We start from the raw sequence: 23,523 nt of genomic DNA, 5'->3' as shown, positions 1-23,523 counted from the left end.
ACAGGTAAGTTAAATGCTGACAGTTGAAAATGTCACACTAACTTATTACAAGAGCAGGAGTTGGGAATCCTGCTGTGCTATAATAACTGCAACCTGAGTAATTGCCTTCGCCATCTGAATTCCTTCAATTTTCTCAATTGGTTACACTATTCTCCTCTTCCCATCCTGCCCTGAGTGACTTTGCCATATTACTAGTCTCTAGTAAAACAATTCTGCTCTTTCACCCAAAGAAAGCTGCATTTCAGAAGTCACTGAGCTGCTACCAGTGTATTTAGGCTTTATGATAACACAGCAGAGCCTCCTGGGGCTGAAAGAAGTTAAACACATGTTCATTAGGCAGTGTCCCCTGATTTTTTCTGATCCTTACACTGTGCTGCAGCACTGTCCATCACATTATCATCTTCTTCGTCTCTCAGTTGTAGAGGGAATATTAGAAATTAACATCTGTTGAACTCAGAGTAAAATGAAGCAAAAAAACCCAGAGTAAAACGCATTAATGCAGAAACTCCATATTTACTATATTCTGCTATACTGCAAGATATCTGGTCACCAAGTCACATTGTGTCTTAAAAGAACTGCAATTCACATGGACCTCAGGAAGTACGAAAGACTGCAGAGTAGAGTTTCACTCTTCATCTGCCTTTTCTTGATTCCACAAGTTTTGGCCACACATCAAAGGCAAGCAGACTCTTGTAGGTACCTATGCATCAGTAATATTTAAAAAAAAAAACAAATAAAATAATCTAACCAAAACTCCAAACATCAGATAGCAGGACAGCCTGAGTGGTCTAAGGACTTGCTATAAATCAAGATGACCCTTTAAACAATTGCTTGAAATAGCAACAAAATCAGAAGGTCTTTAGAGGTTTGGATAAGTATCCTAAAGGCAGAAGAAACAGCCACATAAAACTTGTATCACTGGGGGCCCAAGCTTTCTGTTTTCCAGAAGGACCGATTCTGGTTTGTATGATTCTTAGATGAAATTAATGTTTTTGTGAAAGTGGACTCCTGTTGGGTATTACATGAATAAATACAGGGGAGAAGGACTGCGTTCACTTTAGGAGATAAAGGAAAGCATAAACTAGCAGAAACTTAACTTGCTTGTTAAGATTTTAGGACACAGATGATTTACTGGCCAGGCTGCTTGCCTCATATATGCAAAAATGTTCCTGTTAAAAATACTGTATAAACCAATGACCCTAACACCATGTCACAGAAGGTTTTACTACTCAGCATGGAACATTTTTATCAAAGCAGATCAGTACTGTGCTTGAGAAAATGTGACAGGCAACAAGCCTTTGCATGCCTCCTTTCTACGTGGTGTATCTGCTCTCCATTTGATATGCAGGTTGGAATCTGTTACTGCACCATGAGAAGATGAAGTGTTAGGAAGGTGCCTTGCTGTGCCAGGCTTGGAGCTTGCAAGTTAATAATTCCAGAGAGAAGAGATGAGCAGTCCAAGCTGACATATTTCTTCTCCAACTAATCTTTCTTTTTAAAATTTCTGTGCAGGTTTTAAAGGCCAGAATGAAAGTCTGTGGGAAAATGAGATTAAAGTAATCTATGGGACAGATGACCAACACTGGGTCTTTCCCTCCAGCTAAAAGCTAAACAAACTTGCTCGGCACTCTTCTGAAAAAGAAGCCACAAGCCAGGTGGGATCAGCCTCCTACCCGTTCTTCATCCACACTCCTGCCTCAAGCTGGGCATCATATCAGCATGCTAGACAGTGGACAAGAGGCTGCATGCTGCAGAAAATATGCTCCAAGCACATCGTGCCATGGTTGCTGACTCAGCATCTTGCACAAGCAGACAAATCTGAACTGGGAAGCCCAGTGTAAGACAATCAGGTCTGAAACATGAAGAGTACACAGCATGCCCTGACTCTTTGCTGGAGGAAGCGCCTTCACAGACATTTTAGGGAGTAGCCCTTAGTGGGCAGCGTAAACAAGGGCATGAAGGTAATGCTTCAAGGTGTAACTAAGCTGTCTGTGATGAAGAGTATGAAATATACTCCCACAGGCTCTGGCTCTGTCCAACTTCTTCATTTCCTACTGCTACAAATGCTCAGCTTTTGATCCAGTTTAGTCCTCAGAACATGGGTTTCCAAACTGTTGCTCTCCATAGAAACAGTGAGCTAAGGTGCCTCATCACTCCTGGTCTGTACATACATACTGTGCTGTAGATGGTTCTCACACAACAGGAACTATGGTCATTGTAAACAGCCTGCATCCCACCACTTCCCTTCTCCCCTCTTGCACCATACAAATGTTGCTGCAGAATACCTCCACCAGGAGGCTGTGTGCAGTGCTGATGATATGATTTTAACCTAAGAAACCTGATTGCTTTTGAATTTCTTTCCAGGTGTATTGTAACTTACAAACAAGAATTCAAGTTTTGGGAACACTTTTCTAAAGAAAAGGAAGGCTGCCATATGTATGCTATTCTTGCCTATCAAGGTGAGAAGCCAAAATTCCTTTAACAAGTCCCAGAAGAGCAAAAAGACCACCATATTTTCATTCTCTTGTCTTGAATACATAGTTGAATGAACCCATAAAACAAAGGCACTAGGGTGAAATCTCAGATTTACTTTTTCCGCTGCAAATCCTGAGCAGAAGAAAGTCACAGAGTCATAAGGCACTTGTTTCAGAGCACTGTAGTTGTGGGAACAAGGGGAGGAAAAATGTCTTCCATCCCCAAATTGTTCTGATGTGCTTAAGAATGGCCCCTGCAGTTCTTGGTAGTGAGAGCACACAGGGCTCCAACTGCTGTTGATTTGCTCACTTCATTCAGTGGGAGAAACCATATCACAGAGAGCTCCATCATCAAGGAAAATTAAAGTTGTAACTTAGGTTTCAAAATCACACAGTACAAAATAAATATATATGGAGCAATCCTAGGACTGGGGTGGAAGAGAAGGTGGGAAGCATTTCTACGTGCCGGGGCATTGTTGGTAATCAGTGCCACAAAGTCTCTCACTATGAAACATGACACAAAAGCATGAATTTCCTCATCCTCCCTTGGATTACTGACCCCCCCAGCCCGACCACCAGCCCTTTACATTAAGCTGGGAATACATCAGAGTCTTTCCCTTCTCCTTTACTTAAGAATGGAGGCTCACACTCTCAAAACAGTGTGGATTTGGAGGAGTGTAGGTGCATGTGAACATAAAAGGGTAGAGGGACCTTCAGTTTTGGGGTGTCCGTTGTGGAGTGTCTTACAGAGATGGGATTTTTTAATAATTTTTAGCTTTCTGAATATCTGTCACTGGAACCCCCCAAAACCATAGCATAACACATGTCTGTACACTTGTGAAAGCCCAGGGGAGAGACCCTACTGAATCACTCTGCTGTTCTCAGGTCTTTCCCAGTGTCTGGCCAACAGTGACAGTGCTGGCAAGTTCTCTGAAACATCTGCTATTGTCTGAGAAGTGGAAGGAAACAGTTTATTTTATCTCCTGTAGCTGTTGCAAGATTGACAGTGACAAGTGTGAAACTGACATGTCCCACTGAAATTCAGAAAATAAAAGCCCTAAGCAACTTTAGAATAAATACGTGCACTCAATTCCCTCAGCGATCTGTGGTGTGAGTAGACATTCACATCTGTTAGCAATAAACATTGGCTCCCTCCTGCTTTGTAGTACCTTCCAACCCAGCACAGGCAGCAGTATCCAATACTGCTCTCCTCCATTACTTTAGTGACTTGAATAGTACTAATCCCAATTTACCTCAATGGAACTGAGAACAGAACAGAAAGAAATATCTGTTTTAAATTGCTCCGGGAATTATTCCTGCCACCTTGCTACTATGCACCAGAGGAAAAAAGATGGCCAAAAACATTAACTCTTCTCACCTTGCTAGCTGAAAGCTTTTCAGTCTTTTAAAATAACCTATCAGATTTCTAAAATTTCTTCACCACACACTTAAAACATCAATCAGGTTAAGAGCTGAGAAGAAAATCTACAAGAATAAGTCTTTTTTATCTCATATAAATTATGAAAAATATTCAGAATACTGTGTCCAAAGATTTGGCTTTGACCATTCCCTCTTGTGCTGCTACAGTAGCTATTAGATGTGAGTTAAGGGCATCTATGTGTAGTTTGCTATAGAGCATACACAGTATTTTACAGTAACACTGGAACTGTTGGGAGGATTGGACCATTGGTCTATCTCACTTGTCATCCCATTCCTGGCAGCCAGCAATACTTACTGCTTTAGAAAAAGGTCAGTACCTTACCTCCCACAACCCTGCTGACTTTGATTTTGTGAAGCATACCTCCAGACTGCTCAAAACCAGGTTGGCTAGATGGTGGATCTCGGTCTAGTAAAGAGCTGGAAGGCTTTACCTTATGGTTCTCAAAGATGAAAGCACACAGGATTACAGCTGTAAAGTGTGCTTCCCAGGGAAGCATCACTACAGAGGAAGAAAAGAGTCAGCTTCCTCACTGGTAACCCCCAGCTCCCAGTGTGCTCCCAAGATGAGGAGAGAGACAACCTCTCTTCCACAGGAAGGAGCCTCTGTCCCTGCTGAGGGAAGACACATAAAAAGATGTCCTCACCTTCCACATCCTCTTCCCAAGGGCAGCTGAGCACAACAGAAAGAGCCCAAGAAACTCTAACATGCACTAGCTGGCACAGGGATCAAGGGAAATGTGCTGCAGCTGGGAATGGCTGGACCTAAGGATGTTCCAGCTACCCTAGGGCCAGGGGCTGTGGAGGCAGAGGAGACCATGTTTGAAGCCATGCATTGCCTGGAGAGGGCAGGGAAGGGAATTCCAGGTAGGAAACACTGGAGCAGTTTCCTCCTCCTTTGCCCTGCCCAAACATGTGCTTTGACCTTCCTGAAGGAAGGTGTTTAGCCCTCAATCCGCAAAGGACATGGCTCTGAGAGTTACAATATGTATAACAAATAATAACTGCATCTGTAGTGCAGGAATCCTGTCCAGTCACTCCCGATCCCTTACGGTAGATTTAGATAGAAGCACATTTTTTACTGAGCTAGGGAGCGATAACTGTATCTAAGGGTCTTGCCAGCAACAATTTAAACAACGTGTATATACTTACAGGAGGAAGTGTTTGTTCCTTCTGTTGAAGCTTGTATCCTAAGCATGGGTTCTGCAACACACAGAAGTAACAAAGTTTTAAGAATACAGCCACAGCTACATTGGTGTACTTGAGGAGCCTGAACATTTTCCCCCAGTACAGCTTGCTTTTTTTTTTTTTTCCAGTAATCAGAAACCTGCCAAAGAAGTGAAAAAAATGAGATAGCTCGAGAAAGAAATAACTTCAAAGTTGGTACAGCATGTCCTAGGCATGCTGTGAATAATCAATTACAGCAAAAATGCTCCATAGTGCTGGGAGGAAAGGCCAGGAGAAAACTGGCAAAAAGAAAGCAAAGTTTTCAGCTGTTTGTGACAGCATCAGAGGAAAGTGGAAAGCAGTGGGTCTTGAAGCTGCACATGCTGACCCAGGAAACACTAGCTTCTTATCTTCTTCTCACATAACTCCAAATGGACAGTCAGGCCTCCAGGTTTATCACAACTATGGCTAAGGACCTCTGTGGCTTCAAAGAGAGCAGGGTGCATGAGTGTCACCACCTTTGCAGAGAGCTGTAGCTGGAAGGGAGAGCAGGACATGTTCCAGACCAAAATGGGACATAGCACAAGCCCCAAAGTGGTAACAAAGAAAGGAAAAAGAAGAAGCATTCTCAAGATGGCAAATAATCTTGTAGGACAGATGAAGGAAACAGACCTCAACACAAATCACACAAAGGAAGCACTCAGAAAAGTTAATGGAAGAAGCAAGCTAGCCTGAAGCTAGGGCTGAACCTCCTGAGCTGTAGGAACCTGAACCGAATGCAACAAACCAGAGCCATGTGTTTGGGTGGCTGCATGGAGTTTCACCAGCTTAGAGTCCAGCAAAACATATGGTGACATGCATGAGTAAAGAATTCAAGAGTGTGCTTGAGGACTACTATCAGCTGGAAGGAAGAGTTTGCAGAGAGAGCACTTCGCCTAAGGTGGCAATGTGACGTGCCACCGTGGAGAGGGATGAAAGAAGTCAGGGTAGCTAGCAATCAGCCTGTGGATCATAGGCTGCAGGTCAGGCATACTGCATGCTCTGTAGTGAAGTATTTAACAACATGTCACGTCAGGTAGAAAACATGAATCTGTCACCTAATAGAGTCAGTTTTTAGGCAGAGTAAAACCACACTTAAAAGCTAAGACCACTTTGTAAGTCCTCCTATCACCAAAACGTAGCTATAGCAATACTTCAAGAGACCTAGCTCCTGGTGATTTAAACACCAGCATCTTACAATAGCCTACCTCCAATCAAAGCAGCAACACACTAATAACTTACTTGCATTTGCAAGGACTGGAAAAAATCCGCAGTGCCCAAAACCCCAGACACTTTGTCAGCAGGAGACTCCTGTAGTGGCAGAGAAAGCTGACATGGTCTGGACCCAGGGCTGGGTGAGAACAGTGGGAAAACTGGCACCTGGCTGGGTTTGGGACTGAGCAGGTCTCTGCTCCAGCCACACAGCAAAGACCTACTCAGAGCTCCATGAGAAGACCTCAACAAACAGCCACTGAATGTGTTGCTTTCTGCTCTTCTTCAGGACAACAGCGTGATGTGCCGCTTGGCATGAAATCTGCCAGTCCAGCAACTCATCAGGAATGCAGCCAGCCTTTTGAACATCCCAGCCACCTCCTCTCCAGTGGCACAATAGCAGTAAAGAGGAGAACAGTACTGTAACAGCAGGCACTGGAAGGGACATAAGCAGGGAAAGAGACCACTCAAGAACACGAAATTTAGTTCATGGGAAAGCAGGGAGAGAAATGCAGGGATTGCATTCTTGCTGCACAAGGGAGGAGGGAAGGCAAGCCCAGTGGAGTCAGTGACCAGCGTGTCACCTCCTTTGAACAAAAATGGTTCCAATGGTTACAGGACACTTTCTATTAGCTATGTGGCCTCATACATATCCAGTGAAGTACCAGTGACAGGCCCCACTGAGAACATGAAAGAATGTGGGCACATCCAATGGGTCTTCTGTCAGGCAGCAGTGCCAAGATTTCAGAAGTAGGTCACCACACACGCAGATGCATCAAAGGAAAGGCTGCAGGCATGCTAAATGCAAAATCTGGCAATCCCACTGTTTTCCTTGATCTAGCCTACAAACACTGTCATCTCATACTAAAACCTGTCTCTGCCAGACATAGCTTTCTCAAAAAAGCTAGCAGGACTCCAGCCTCTTTGCCAAGCAGGATATGTGCATCTTGTAAATCCTTGGGATGCTCGGCTTACACATGCCTATCCACAGCTCCCTCAGCCAAACTCAGCGGTAGAGACAACTGCTTGTATTGTGGCCATATATAAAGTAACTCTAATAGTTAAAATAATGAAAGTGACTTCTCACTGGGGTCAGTTCCAGGAGTAACTCTGGAGGCATGTAATCCATAACTGCAGGCAGGATGCTGAAAGCAAAATTCCACCAGCCTGAAAGGAAACCATCTGGAGAGGGCTTCTAGTATGCCAAGGCAGCTTCAAAAGTGGTTAAACTATTGACAGTGAGTTACCTGTCTGCATTCACAGACCCTGCAGAGTTGTCAGGAATTGTATGTAGACCCCTAAGGAACAGAGCAGTCTAGCCAACAAACTTTCTGGAGGAAACATCAATATACCTACACACTCTGCAAATTCACATGCAGCTACTAGGATTTACAGGAACAGGAGCAACAAGTGCTTTTTTGAAACACAGTTCCTAACAACTCAAATACTTTTTCACTTGGTCTGCTGCAGGCTGACAACTGCAGGCCCAGTTAGCATCCTCAATGCAGCTCCAGGATATCAAAAAGTAGGCTTAACCTTTCTTCATTCATTTCTCAGTCCCTGAAGTAGCTCCAGTATTCAAGGTGATATGCAGATACTGAGGTGCTGGATGTAGGGGAATTGTTCTCTGCTAAGAGGGAGAGTTTCAGAGCTGCAGAAGCAGTTTCAAGAAGAAATAAAGAGAAAGAGGTAGAAAGAGTCTATTAATTCAACTTACGTGAAGAAGTTTTTGTCCCTTCTGTTGATACTGGTATCTTACTGGTGCTCTCTGGAAAACACAAGAGGCAACAAGAAGTTATAATGTGGAGTCAGACGATCCTCTAACGGCATTCAGGTCCAAGAATGGACAAGGTAAAGGGGAAAAAGGTGCTCAAAGAAGCAAGCTTAAATTCTGCTTCAGTGGGCAGAGGCTGCAATCAGACACCAACTTGCAAATGTTTCCTTTCCGGAAAAAATACAAAATGATGTTGTCTACCAGTAGATCTGAAGAAAAAAGCCTGTTTCTTCTGAAAGAAGCCAGTTGTTCAATCTCTCATTCTCCTCTGGGAAACACTGATCAGTGGCAAGAGGAGAAATCATGCAGATGGCTCTGCTTCTGGAAGATGTCAGTGTTAATATTTACTCCTTATGCTTCTAGGCAGTTAAATTTTGCAAAGATGTGTTCCTGTTCATATCACTTGAATTGCTGGTAAGTACATCCAATAACGCCACTTGCCACTTCAGGGGAATCTTCTAAGTTACACATGCAAACCCAGTCCCTCATGGGATGACTGCTGGGGGTTCTGTGATGGAAATCAAGCAGTTGCTTTGCTGAAGAGATGAGAAAAGTTGCTCTTCCATGCTGGTCCTACAGAGATATGCTATTGCTAGTGGCATACTGCCATGGACTCCTTGCACCTGCTTGTTGCACTGGTTGATGGCTATGGGGGATGCTGCTGCTGTGCTTAGATCCCTGTTAATGCCTTGCAGAACAGAGATGGGAGAAAGCAGAAAGTAGAAAGCCTTTGTTTAGGCTTCACAGACTTGTACAGAGACCTCATTCCAATGACACCATCCATGTGTCTGTGTGCTGCTGACCCTGCAAACCACAACTGTGTGCAATCTCCTAGGTGTGGACAAAGCGCCCTTCAGTTGTAAGCATCAACAATCTTGGTCTTCTCCAAGTTCTCAGAACAGTTTTCAGCCTCATAGTGGTGCAGTTCAATACAGTTGCACAAGTTTCAACTCCACAGCTGGAGAATGGTCACAAATCCCAGGGAAGAAGTCTTGCCCTGTATCCTCAAGGCACACCAAGAATCCTCTGGTAGGCCGAACAAAAAGAATTTAGAAAAAGTCTCATAAGAGATTTAGAAAAAGGTGACAAGAATGTTTTTACTCTGTTCTGTGATTCTGGATCAGGTGACCCTCTGCTCACTGTCTTCAGAGTCCACAGAAACTTGCCCAGAGACAAAACTCAGTCCAACTGTCTTCCCTTCAACATCCCTCTCATTAAACCTCAGTGTTGAGGCTGTTTTTTAATTTCTTACTGGCTAGCTCTTCTTTCATATTTTTTCCATTTTCGTCCAGTTTTCTTTGGCAAATAACTTGTTTGCCTGGGCAATATGTCCCAGTTTCATCTCACTACTGTGAGAAAACATGTTATACAGAATTTCCCTGATAGCCAGTGATGTGTGGCATGGAAATGATTATTGTAAGTAAAATTTTTAACGTCAAAACCTGTGCACTAGGTCTTGGAACACAGCGACCTGTAGTCAGGCAGCTTTCAGGACCATTTTTGGGGTATGGAGGCAGTTTGCTGTTTTGCCGCTGGGTTGTCTGAGCAATTAACCTTTCTTAGTCACAAAAGGAGACAGAACAGGTCTGAGAGCTGTGTAGCTCAGCATCTGGCACAACTGGAACAAATTCTTCTTTCTCCATTAAAGAAACCATGTTCCATCTAGTGCCCATGCTGAGCTTGATGGAACATTTCTTACTGTCGCCTCCCCAGCCCAGCTGTGTCAGTACAAACACCAACGGCAAGCTTCCCTGCCGGTGGAAAATACAGCCAGAGCCTCCCACACCTGTAACTTTCTAAGAAACACATTTGGAAAACATGTAGCAAAGTCACAAATTACCAAGCCCTGCTACTAACATTTGTGTTAGCAGCCTTAACAGTGGATGCTAATGTTTGGAAGATGCAAAATTTGTGTGTGTTGCTTACTGAGGACAGTACTCCACAACATCAAGAGAGGCATTTTACTCCACCCGAGAAGGCCAGCACAGATCCACATGACAAGCCATCTGAATACAAGAAGCAGAGAGAAAAGAAGGTGCTTGTAGGGGGCCATCAACACTTGCCCGAGGTGGAAGAACTCAAAGCATTTTTCAGTCATGATACTTCCAGTTGCTGCTGCAGTGTGCTAAGGTATTGCCGTGGTTTAACCCCAGCCAGCAGCTAAGCACCACGCAGTTGCTTGCTCACTTCCCCCCCACCCAGTGGGATGGGGGAGAGAATCGGGGAAAAAAGTAAAACTCGTGGGTTAAGACAGAAAAGAAGAAAATAAATATGATAATAATAACAATAATAAAATGACATTAATAATAATAAAAGAATTGAATACAGAAAATGAGTGATGTACAATGTAGTTGCTCACCACTTGCCAACAAATGCCCAGTTAGTTTCCAAGCAGCAATCTGCCCCTGCCCTGGCCACTCCCCTCACCCCCCCCCCCCCCCCCCCCCCCCCAGTTTATATGCTAGACATGATGTCAATGGTATGGAATACCCCTTTGGCCACTTTGGGTCAGCTGTCCTGGCTGTGTCCCCTCCCAACTTCTTGAGCCCCTCCAGCCTTCTTGCTGGCTGGGCATGAGAAGCTGAAAAATCCTTGACAGTATAAACACTACTTAGCAACAACTGAAAACACTAGTGTGTTGTCAACATTCTTCTCCCACTGAACCCAAAACATAACACTATACCAGCTACTAGGAAGAAAATTAAGTCTATCCCAGCCAAAACTAGGACAGGTATGGAGATGGCAGCCCACAGCCCCGTCTTTATCATCATGTTTAAGTCCCCACAAGGAACAGCTACCTCAGATGCTCCATCCAGTTCTGTCCCCTGGTGCTTCTAGGAGCACTTATTTTTGGTGAAGTGCTGTTTCCTGAAACTGGATATGTTTGTGTTGGGGCTTTCTTATGTAAAAATACTGACAGATGGACAAGAGATTCTTGTTTGGGCATGCTTTAAGTGACAGGTCCCTGCAGCCTCTCAGTCCCATTTTCTTAGTACTGTGGCCAGCTTCACCTCCTGCTGTCTCCTCTGGCAAGACAGTAAAAAGCCCCTTCAATCCCTACAGGACTTACAGCAACCCACCACCTTGCTGGGCTTGGTATCTTGATCCATCCTTCCAGGTAGGGAGCTTTGTTTGACCTGCTGAGAGGAGACAGCTCAGTGCCTGGGCGACAAGCTCTGCTGTAATGCCTCTGAGGGAGGCAGGGAGTCCTCCTTCTCAGGAGACATCTTTTCTCCGGGGATAACCAAACATCTGACAGCCCTACAGCTGCTGTTGTGAAGACCCCTCTGCATGACCTCACAGCCCTTTATTTCCCCCACTTCATTTGCCTAAGGCCTAATCCAAAAAGCCTGCTTGAGCAAACTGAGGGGATTTGGTTGATCTCATGGGTTTTGGTTCAGGCTATGAAGGTGGCTCTGAGGACCCTGACAGGGACAACAACCTGCGCTCTGAGGAGGATTCAAACACTACAAATATCACAGGTAGGTACAGCTGCAAACAAGCATTCTGTCATCCTGAGGTTTACTTTCTGGCAGTGAGATAAGACTTAAACCTTTTGGATTAGTTGTGCCATTCAGGTGACACATTCTGAATTATATGAAGAATGACAAAAGCTAGCACACACCTTGAGAAAAGGGGAGTATCTGAGACCTCTGTTACTTGGTCTACAGATGGCAGAGTAGGGGGTAGGTGTGTAGAAGTTAAGGCCATAGTCAGAGGCCTCAGAGGCATTCAGGCACATGTGGTCAAGGACACAGGGAGATCCAATGGATGAACTGGCTTGTTTCTTAAAACTACTGTGCTTTTTATCTTTTTCCTGGTCCTCCAAGAAACTATTGCCCTGAATCAGATTTAAAGAGCACCGCTCTCAATTCAAATATGTCAAAAAGCAAGGAAAGGTTCAAAGCTACTCTTAGGGGAACTGCTATGCCAAACTGAGTGATGGCCACATTTCTTTCTATGTGGAGGCCTAAATCAGTGATGTTGGTCCAGGCATGCTGATTTGCACCAGCTGAGAATCTGACCCATCACACTAGCCAGTTAAAAGCAAACTATGGCCCCAGGTCACCTGTAACTATGCTGGAGAGAGAAAAGATACACTGATCTGCTTTAATCAAGTCTCAGAGAGATTAATCTATGAGTAGGAGGGACTTTTCTTGCATTTGAATTATTTCATAGTTGGCCACCTGCTCTATGGGTACTAGATGCAAGATGTTTTTATTTACTCATTTCTCTGCCATCTTCTTGAAGAGAAGCTACTGGGTACCTTCAGAAGAGGAAGAACAAAGTCAAGTTTAATGAATGATGAATATCAGATCCTTATTGACTACTGCACAACTCGGAGCTGTTAGTACTACAGCAAGTCCTATGTATGCAAACCCAGAAGTTTGCACAGGCCACTGACTGTGTAGCTAATGAATTTACCAAGGCTTACCTCTGTCTACAGTTGAGTTACATGAACAGATCACCTGAGCACTTCTTGTTCCCTTCAATTCAGGCAAAGTTGTCCCAGCCTCTCCCACTGATGACTCAAACTACATCAACTCACTTTGCACAGATGTGCAGGATGAGCGCTCACACAATACCCTGCACACAATGCAGCAGTAATCCAGCACTGTAGACTTCTAACTTCTGAAACATCTCTGCAGGAATCCACCCTTTTGCACCCTGAGTAATGCTGGGCACAGCAAACATCCTTAGAGAGGCAAAAGATTTAGGTCAACAGCTTTTAATGGAAAAGATTGACACCACATTCAGCTGGGGCTGTGGTGTGCTCAACGCTTTAGAAAACAAGGTCACTTACCTAGTTGTCTAAATAAAGGGTTTTGTGAGCAAGTTTTCAAACATGAAATTGAAAGCTTTGGCTGTGGTATGAAGTATTCTCTCAGGGTTATTTCTAAGCATAGTAAGGTGTTATGTTGATAAGAAAGTCCATGAAAAAATTCACTGCAAGAATTTTGCCTGGCTAAAGTGAAAAATTAGGATGCAAAAAAGCAGTTATTATTGCATTACCCAACCTGTGCACTATTTATACAAATCCAGGAGAACTTCATGCCTCTATTCTGACCTCAATTACAATCTTTCTTAGAGGAACATACATGAATAGGAGTGAATGAAAATAAGAAGGCAGTCCATATCCTGTGGGCAAGTTATACTCATTATAAATTTAAAAGAGAACAGAATAGCTCCCACTGCTTGCTATTATGACTGGTAAAAAACAGTCTTTGTCAACTTATTTTTATATTTGCTGCATTTTTAATCCATACATATGGCTCTATAGACACGGCTTTATGTTTCTTTCAGTAGAAATGAGAAAAAATTTAAAAGTCTATGTAGGTTAATACAGTTTGTGTGGTGTGTGTGCGTGTGTTCATGTGTAGCAAAAACTTGCACAAGAGCAAATTTGGCAGTTTTAATTAACAGCAATGTTAACAATAACAGCGACAGCAATAAGGATGGGAGTTACTATTGCATTGGCTATTACTGTTTAAGACAGAAAAAATTACCATTTCTGGGAATGTTATCAGGGAAAAATATAGCTCTTTGCTCACTGAAAACAATGAAGAAATTTTTACAATTGTTTTATTGAGAAATACTCATTTTTCTATTCTTTGGAGAAGGGAATTGAAATTAGCAGTTTTCAGAAATGTGACCTTAGTGGTAAAGGTGTGGCTTTTCCCATTCTTGGGCAAAAAACCCAACACATTTGTTCTTGTGTTTTTTTTCCTAATGCCTGTTGCTAGTTGAAGTTAGAGACAAGGCATCATGCTAGACAGACCTTTGGTCTAGCCCTAGAGTTCTCTTTTGTGGCATACACCAGCAAAGAAAATTTCAACTAAAATAGTTAAAGTTTGACAAAATTCTGAGAAATTAAACCCAAGATTTTTATACTGAAAAGCACTAATCTTTTAGTGGGAAGAAAAATAACCCCATACCCAGAAATGCCATCACTTTATCTACCCTCGGTCTTAAAGCACCCAGCATAAAGGGAAAGAAGGATCTAGTTTGCAGATAGCAGGGTACACTTAATAAACACGACCACATGAGGTCATTAAATTAAAGGCCATAATTAAAATTATGGTTCTTATAGCAGAGCAGGTCAGTACAACCATAAGAAAGTCAGGCTTTCTGATGTATCTTTCTTTACCCCACTGTTGCCCTATCTGCTGGAGGTGGAAGGAAGCAACCTCTCTGCCTACCCTGAGAGGCTCAGCCCTCTCAGATAGCTGCATATTAGTCTTCTACAGGAGCTCCTGGGCTGCACTGGACTCCAAGATCTTCTCCAAAAGCCCACTGGCAGGAAATAACAAATATGAGCTAAATATGCTGTTTGGTTTTGTTTTGTTTTGTTTTTTTTTAACCTTTCTCTTTCTTATGAATAGTGCAGGACCTCACAGATATATAGGACCTGAGTAATGACTGGCCTTCAGGGCTCATTACCGAGTTTGGATCCCAAATCTGTCATTAAACTCACAAGGGGAAGAGGTCAGGGAATGCAGGGGAAGGAGGGGTGAGGAGGTCACCCGTGCAGGGGGTCTATCCCTGTTTGCAAAGCAGATGTTACCCTCTGAGGCCTTAGGGATCCATTCCTCTTAAGTCACCAGATGTTGCCAATGCTGTTCCTCAAATCCAGGTGGAAAATTCCATCATTAGGAGGAAAATTAGGAACAATTTTACTGGTCAGTTGTAAGCAACAATAAGCAGAGGGGGCTCAGATGTATGTGTGGCAACCAAATACGCACGATTAATTTATTCAACCAATGAATGCTGCCATGCCTGATTCTAGATTATCAAATATCACCAAGATGTTCCAGTTCAGATATCACTGAGTTTCCAGTTCAGATCTTTACAGACAAGAGCCAGCTGCCAGGTTTAGACTGGATCCAAGTTTGCCCTGCATTCAAGTGAGTTTGCATGCACGGCTGTGTTTTAAACAATGTACATTTCACAATAAGATTAGACAGATTCTAACTTATCAGTTATAAATGTACATAACAGGGCTTGCTTGCAAATGTTTTCATTCAAAACCAAGCTCCTGTCTCCCTGCAGCAGGAGTGTTCTGCTGTCATTCAGCACAGCCTCCAAAAAATCCATGTCATGAAGCATAGGAATGAGGTCCCACATGCACTCCCCAGCCACGACACCATTTCTTGTCTGAGAAAGTAATAGAGGACGGCCAAGCATTTTTTCTGCATTTATCTGTATCGTAGCCTAGGCACAGTGCCTACAGCTGAGTTTTGGAAACTCCAGTATCTTGGAAGCAGTATAGGAGCTTTCCATGTAAGCAGCTAATGAGCAACCAAAATTAGTATTCATGGAAACCAAGAACATTTACAAAGCTACACAGAAACACCTACCCATTTTTCCTCCTAATAATATTCTGGTAAATAACACTTGATCTTTTATATCAGTCTCCTGACAGCTGATCATAATTATAACACCATACAGCCAGTATGAAATCTTAGCACTTGAGATTCTTTAGTTGATGAAATAGAATAGCAAATACACAAAGCAAACACAGTCGAGCAATCACTGTGTGCTCACAAAACAGCAGATAGCCAAAGACAAATCCCACTGGCAAAGGTTTACATTCATTTTTCTTTTTATTTAAATGCCTTTCTCCTGTTTCAGAGCACAATGTGAAACAGAAAAGCATCCCTGGTAAATTGCCATTGCAACAACATCTTTAAACCTATCTCAGATACGTGTAGATAGCAGATACTTCTGCTTTGTTTGCTAATGAGGGCATGTTTGTTTGATACTTCACAACTGGCTGGACACTGGAGTTTGAATTATTGGAGCTGAATTAGTCAATGTCACACTTAAACAAGATCTCAACTGAACTGCAGCCTCCAATGCTCTCGCAAGGAGAAATAGTACTGCTAAAGCATTTGTGTACAATGGCAACACTCACAAAATTCTGTCAGAAGCAATTGGAACTTCCTGTAAATGAAATGGAAAAAAGCCCTACAAAAAATGCAATCTATAGTAATTTTAAATCATTTGGGTAAGTCTGAATGCTATCTGCCTCATGAGAAGCTCCGCTCCTCAAGCAATAAGTTCAAACCACAATACCTGAATTAAAGGTCATAAATTACATTCATGCCTTTGAATAAAATGCCTTCAAATATATTCATGCCTTTGTCATTATTATTTTAGAAACCAAGAGAAAAACCTTCCAACATCTGTGAAAGTAAAAATGATGGCAACCAGAGCCATACAAATATTACTTAAAGACAAAGAGAGAAGTGTTGGTTTAGAAGTTCAGACTAGGACATGTTTTAAGTTAAATGAAAGCTTCCCCACAGGTCTATAGTGCCTCCACTACTCACGTGTACCATGGGAATTAGAAAAATATTGCCTTCCCTTCATCCTCTTCTTATCTTGTCTATTTGGACTGTGTCATAGACTTAGTGTTGGAAAGTGTCTCACAGAAAATGCTGATCTCTCCTGAGATCCATAGGAGGCATCCCATTTGTCTGGGTAAGGAAAACTGAACATCTCAACTACACAGCAGACAAGTCAAGCCTGATTAATTTTCTTAGTACACCTAATAGATTTCAATGTTTCCACTTCCACTTCACTTGTAAAGCTTTCCCCTCCTCCAAACCGTTTTGTCAGGGTGGCAGCTTTAATACATGGTCTTTCTGAACATGATAGTAAAATAAAGAGTCAAGCCTTACCATTGGTGTCCGTGATGATAACACTGGCTTTAGTACTGTCATTCCCTAGTTTGCTGCTCACTCTGCATGCGTATTCCCCAGCGTCAGCCAACGTGGCTCTGTAAATGTGAAGCTCAGAGTATTTCCTGTGAAATCAAAAACACATGTAAACATCCTCTACTGGAGTAACAGTCACTACATCAACTAATGCACTCTTTTTTTTTTACCTCTCAACAAAGAGTCTTGTCTTCCATTCTTACTGACAGATTAACACTATCCAGGTTTGAATGAAGGGAGGAGAATAAAAAAATATCTCTTACAGGCTGCTGGAAAATAGGCACATTAATGAACTCAGATGAAGATACTTGTTTATGCTTTTCTGCTGGAGAGGAGTCTTTGTTCTTAAAGTAAATCTGAAAAACAACCTTCCTCTCTCAGCTGAATTGTTGGCTATCCAGATGCCACAGAGATGGGTGTAATATTAAAATAGATTACACTTTCCTACAGGTTCATATTGCCAGTAGCAGAGTTCTGGGTAAGTACTGTAGTTTCCAACATCTGACTAAATAATCATGAGATTAGAATGCACCACTCTCTTTAACAACCTCTGAAACCCTGATAGTAAATCATTCTCCAGTGCTAACAAAAAATTATGAGCAGGAGCACAATTTGCATGAAGCTACATTTTGTTCCTGGCTCAGAGACATAATTTAATCAGTCTCCAAGGTTTTAAGATTAGATTTTAAAATGCAGAACTCCTGCCTACCCATTAATTTGGTAGGAACATGTTCTGGTGTCATTCAAGGGGTCCCCAACTCGTGATGGCAATAATCCCTTTACCTAGACTGCGAAGAATGACTAGCTTGGGGAAAATACACACATTATTGCTGTTCCCAGTTTCTGTTTAAAAGAAGTGCTTTGGGGAAGTTTTTGCCTGTAGCAAAGCCTGCTCATTTATCTACAGAACAGTCACCTAGCAGAGTGCATGAGCATTGGCTGCCTAAGTTGGCCTACCCCAACATGAAGGACTGATCCCCAGGGAGCACAGGTTCTTCACTCTAAAACCTCGTATTCACCAGCATGTCTAGTGATGAGTGGTGAGCCAAGCTATGTTTGGGGAGTTGCTTTGCTTCAGCACAGCCATGTCTCCTAAGTCTCCATGCAGAAATCACAATTGATTACCCTTCTGGGAACCATTGAGCAGGGCTGAGTTCAGATCAGAAACAAGTCTGTTGTAGCAGGGGGGCTTCTGGAACAACCAAAATATTCACAGCCACTTTCCAACCCATCCTTGTGAGCCATCCCCTTCACCACAGTAAAATATCCCATCTGCTATCAAACACCTGCTTATCAGCAACTCAGCATTCTCTGCCTCTACACAAGGGTCCTACTGCTGAGGAGTCAGCGCTGTGGCCCTCACAGGATGACAGCAGTGTGCCAGGTGAACCCTAGCTCTGCTAGAAACTCACATTACAAGACTTTCCCCTCATGTCATGAAAGAGAGCTGCTTTCCTGAGGCCACTAGGCTTGCAAGAAGTAGAAGCAGCCAAACTAGGATTAGCAAATTGCTCAGGTTTACTCAAATGGTAAACAACTAAATAGCTGACTATTTGGGCTCCCTTCTCAGGCAATGTTAGGACCCCAGTTCCCAATGCTGAATTAATTATCTGGGCTGCATTTCATATGGCATACAAGAACACACTGCAGTTGGTAGCCACCATGAATATATCAGAAAAATGTGGTTGAGACACTGACAGAAGCGTCAAGAAGGTGAATGCTACTGTCTCTTTGCATGGGAATTTTGCACCTAACAGCTATGACTCAGTAAAAATGGCCTACTCTAATCTTTCTGCCAGCCATCTACACAACTGGTTTTGCAGCAGCCTGTTGAGAGCCTGTCCAGGAATGTCTGGCAGTACTCTACACCACCTAACAGCTTGCATGGACATGTGATATTTCCTATATTGCACAGGTTATCTTTCAGCCATGCTTGCAGACATTTGTCTAGAGGGAGAGCAGGCTGTAGCCTCAGCATGCTTCAAAAGGAAATGTAAACAGGCTCATTCTTTTGAGGAACTCACTTTAACCCAGTGATAAGCAAGAAGCACAGCTGCAGCTATTGGGCACCCATTGTATGTCTGCTGCAGTCTCTTTTCCTCTCTGTATGATATTAAGTAATATTGATGCAAACTACTTTTGTGGCACTCTTGGCCTTTAGAAGAAGCTCTTTGCCCTGCACATTTATTTTTATTCTCTTTGTTTTACTTGATACATAGGGGAAAACGTGAGGAATTGTGTCTTCCTTTTATGATTTTAAGATTATATTAAAATAGGTGAAGCAACCATATCTTTTACAAATGTACTTCTAACATGCCAGATTTACTCTTGTTTTTAGAAAAACTCTGTAAGGAGTTTTCTCTTTGAGAGCAGGAGAAATAATATGAATATTTATAGCCTTAAGAATATTATCAAGACATATCAGGACAGAATTCAAAACAGTCAGAGCACAAGATAACTCATTAATGTCTGTAAATGAAGCAGCTCCCTAGCAATACAGTACTCCAACGGTATTCACTTAAAGCCTCTGATAAGGGATTTTGTATTCAGATGTCTGTCCTTTTCTCAATCTATACCATGCTACACCAAAAAATGCCCCTCCCTATAAGATTTGCTTCTATTATAATCTTTAGCTCATTGCCACTATGACACTGCTGAGCTTGTATTCATACACGAAAGGGAAAGAAATACATCTGCAGAATGCAGTCCCAGCCCACCTTATCTGACTGCTTGAATTCATTTTGCTTCCAGTCTCCATCTGTCATCCAGAATTGCCTGTCTGTGGGCAAATATCCAGGCTAAGCTTGGATGAAGCCCAAGGCACAGGGTACTTGCACACAAAGTTTTCTCATGCACTATTGCATCCAAAGCCATCAGCTAGGTGAAGTGGCAAACACCATCCCTCTGCCCCAAAAATGCAACCTCAGTAAAGGAGTGTCTTCATGAAGAGAGCCTGACTCTGCACAGCACACTACCCAAGACAAAAAGTGCACACTTCACCTGGGTTTGAAATCAGGGAATGAAAATGAAATGTTACCAGTACAAGTGAACAGGCATGGGAAAGTTAGCTAGCAGCTAAAAAGCCCTTGTCTGGTGCCCATTTTTTCTATATCTCCACTGACACAAAGGAACAGCTTAGAGCTTGGACACACAAATCAGTCAATTGTGGCATCACGAATCATAAGCAATCATAACAGCAGCAGAAACTCACTGACTGCATGCTCTTACTCCATGACAAATTTGATGTAAAAAGTGAATGCTTTAAATGCCTTTCATTAAAATTTAAACTCATTCAGTTTCTCTTGAATTTCCAGCGTAATGAGAAGGGGCACAGTCATTTAGTGTGTTTCACCTGCTGTACTGTCATGTCAACATATGTCAGGGCAATGTGCCCTCTGAATCAACCACACTGAAATCATCCTAGTGAGCTTAGAGGAGTGATTCCCTTGAGTTCATTCTACATGCAAGGCAGTCTTCAGAAGGCGAAGCTTTGAGGAAGCCTGCATTGCCACAGAGTCTTCTAAACCCTTAAAAAACTAGGAAAACACAGTCAGCATGTGCCCTGCTTCTGAAAATCCTTTGAAGCAGTAGTATTCACCCTGGCCAAATGCACCCAATAAACACCAAATTGCATCTTTTCCATGCCTACTCCAGGTGCCAAGCTAAGGTATTAATTTCAATTTTTGAGCTAGACACTTCATTGTTCTACCAGATATTTTTGAATTTTGTTTAAAAACCTAAAGCTAAATAGCCAGAACTCAGAAATATTTATTTTTCTCCCAACAATGAACAGGCTTTATTCTGCCATCACACCATGAGAAAGGTGATTTCTTGCAAAACATGGCATTAGCAAAAGTCACTTCTGGCCATTGGCCACCACCTAGAAACTTTGTAAGTTTTTCATAAATATGTTGAAAGTGTTATTCTCAAGTGTTTGGATTGAAGGAGTCAATAAGACTGTGGTACCCTGCATGCTAATGGTTTTTCAGAAACATAGCCTACTTTTTATGTAGCCATTTGACCTTTAAAACAGACAATCCCAGACAGATCAACAACTACTCTAGCCTTCCTAGTTGATGTTTCCCACACTTGGTAATAGTAAAAAATTCATACTAAAATGATTGTTATAACAATATAGCAGCATACAAACATGACAAACATTTACCAATGCACTGTCATGAAAAAAATACAGAAAGTAAGTGGGGAAAAAACTCCTTCATCACTGTTATTCCTTTCATTTGCCATCAGATCTTTATAATATGGCTTTGTTTACTTTAATCTGCATGTCTTTTCAGGCATTCATTTGCACTGCATTTTCACCTGTTTTCCTTTCGCTTTAGAACACATGCCTCTCACAATTTTTATCAAAATAAAATCTATCTCCTTTTAAGCTCTTCACATCTACTCAGTCCTGAAAGCACATCTAAAAAGCAAAAAAAGAAATGGCAAAGCACTGATGTGCCCTCAAACTAAAATCTCAAAATAGAAAGGCAAGGAAAATCCTTCAGATGTCAGCAGACATCGTTTGTTTTCCCCCTTTTTGTACTCTACATTCAGTGACTTTCACATCTCTAACTGGAAGGGCTTCTCTGTTCCACACTGACATTTCTGTTTTAAAACAGAATATAGAAGAGAGAAATTTCAATGATGAGTGATACCCTCATGGCTGGGGTAGCACACAGAAGTGTGAAATCCATGTCAAAGCCTGCATCCTGCCCGCTGATGGTGGGGGAATAGGACTTCAGATTTCCGTTTTTCAGAAAAAGGCCTAATTTTAATTTTTTTCATTATGTATCTTTTGGGGGATTTAAAATGTGTTTTGGCACATCAACCTGAAAAATAGTCTCACACATTCCACATGCATGCTGTAATCAATAGCTATTAGCTAGTTTCCCTTCTGCCAGCTCCTCAAAAGTTTCGTGGGGAAAAAATATACACAAACCAGAAAGAAGGGAGCTGGCAGAAGGCAGTTACTGATTCAATGCTGAACTGATACAGCCCAGCCCCAGAAGGTGAAATCCTGGCTCCAGTGAGTTTTGTCAATCAGCATCAGCCCAAATGTATGAGGAGAAAATACTGTTTGCCGGTCACAGGCAGCACTGTGCTGCTGGGGAAGCTGAGGGCCAGGCTCTGGCCTGAACATTTTCTTTACAGAATAGACTGAAAATACAACTCTGATGGAGACATATGGCCCTGCAAATGGGTCCAGACAATTTGCCAGGCTACCTGCCACCTGGAACAGCTCCATTTCACAAATGCTGGAAGGAGACATCAGAGGTTCCTTCTTGCCGTCTGTGCGACCATGGCATGAGGGCTGCAGTAAAGCTGCTCTGCCCCCTCTTTGTTTCACTTTTGTGCCCCAGGCTGGGGTACAAGAAACTGCAAGGGAGGGCAGGACATCTGGTTTTCAACCTGAATAACTCTGGAAAAGTCAAGCACCGGTTTGATTTTGGCTCCTGTTTTGCCTAATGAGTTGAGACCTGACAAAAAGTATGGGGGTACTTGACACCCTGGAAGGAAAGATCTCTTGCAGATACTCTTGCAGACACCCCAAATCCTCTGTGTCTTGTACAAAGGGCTGGCATGGCACAATGCAGCAGATAGCAGCCCTGCCTACTGAGAACAGAAGTGAGAGTTGAAGGGCTGTGTTCAAACAGATTTCCATAGCTTCTTGGATGGATGAGCATCCACAATTGAAACTTTTTAACCTAAACAACAAGGTAGAGACAAAACAGCAAAAGCCTTCTCCTGTCTTGCTGCAGAAAATGCATTGTGTACCTTCTTCTCCTTTCCTGCAGAAGCAACGCACCAGACCATCTTTTGGCACTGTTCATCAGTCACATGTAGGGGACACTTTCCCCCAGCCAGGAGGATGAGATTTGCAGGCTTTGCTACTCATCTGACAATTGCTAGACCCATGCCTTGTTCTGCATGTGTGGGAATGCCTCTAGTAAAGGACTACTGCCAGCATGCATAAGGCATTCGAAGCTAATGCAGACAGCATTCAGCCCTTCTTAAGGACTAGACTGCTTGCAAAGCAAATCTCAAAAATATTTCCAAATATACTTTGCTTTGATGATTTTAAATGTTCTTGGATTTTAGACAATAAACATAAGGCACCTCAGTTCTTGTCAGTCGTTTTAAAATGGCCTGTCTCCAAGGTTTACTGGCTAAAACGATAGCCTTTGGCTATCAGAAAATAAATAGAAATTGAAAAGGGAAAATTGTTTATGAAATATTTATACCATACTACCACTTCATCCATACGTTCAAGAAAAATAACATCACTATCTGTTTCCTTAAATTTTCTTCTGCTGTAACTCACAGCTTTTAGCTTTGTGATACTGCAATTAACAACCTCAATGCTTGTGTTCTGGTGAACAGCCCTCCTCATCCCTCCCAACCCCACTTGTGAGATATGTGTCTGTACTTACTTTTGTTTTTTTGGGATCTTGATATTTTCCGGTCTGTTTTTTTTTGTTATTTCCTTTCCATTCTTTAACCATTTGAATCTGAGTGCAGGGTATTCTGAAGTGGTTTCACATCTTAGCACTAGCTTCTGACCCACAGCAGCCTCTTGGTTTTTCATCTCCTTCAATTTGGGAGGCACCGCTAAAGAAATAAAAGAACGTGCTGGTGATTAGGCTGTCCTCAGAAGGGAAAACAGTACCAAGTCAAGTTGAGCTAGGCAAGCTACAGA

General features: G+C 42.5%; 1 protein-coding gene across 4 annotated transcripts in view; it reads right to left on the bottom strand.

Annotated features, from left to right (window-relative positions):
* NRG1 (neuregulin 1) overlaps positions 1 to 23,523 on the bottom strand; it is a 183,233-nt gene that overhangs the window by 127,794 nt on the left and 31,916 nt on the right. For 2 of the 4 annotated variants that reach the window (XM_075020272.1, XM_075020274.1), the window contains exons 2-4: positions 23,258 to 23,435; positions 16,788 to 16,912; positions 8,047 to 8,097 (exon numbers count right to left, since the gene is read on the bottom strand). In XM_075020272.1, the coding sequence (XP_074876373.1) occupies positions 8,047 to 8,097; positions 16,788 to 16,912; positions 23,258 to 23,435 (354 nt within the window). Of the gene's footprint in view, positions 1 to 5,063; positions 5,115 to 8,046; positions 8,098 to 16,787; positions 16,913 to 23,257; positions 23,436 to 23,523 lie in introns of all 4 variants that reach the window. The other 2 variants (XM_075020270.1, XM_075020273.1) reach the window with 2 other exon arrangements.

Source organism: Buteo buteo, chromosome Z, assembly GCF_964188355.1.
Source record: "Buteo buteo chromosome Z, bButBut1.hap1.1, whole genome shotgun sequence".
Classification (NCBI taxonomy): domain Eukaryota; kingdom Metazoa; phylum Chordata; class Aves; order Accipitriformes; family Accipitridae; genus Buteo; species Buteo buteo.
Note: the sequence above shows the minus strand (reverse complement) of the source record. Positions and strands in the feature narration are given on the sequence as shown.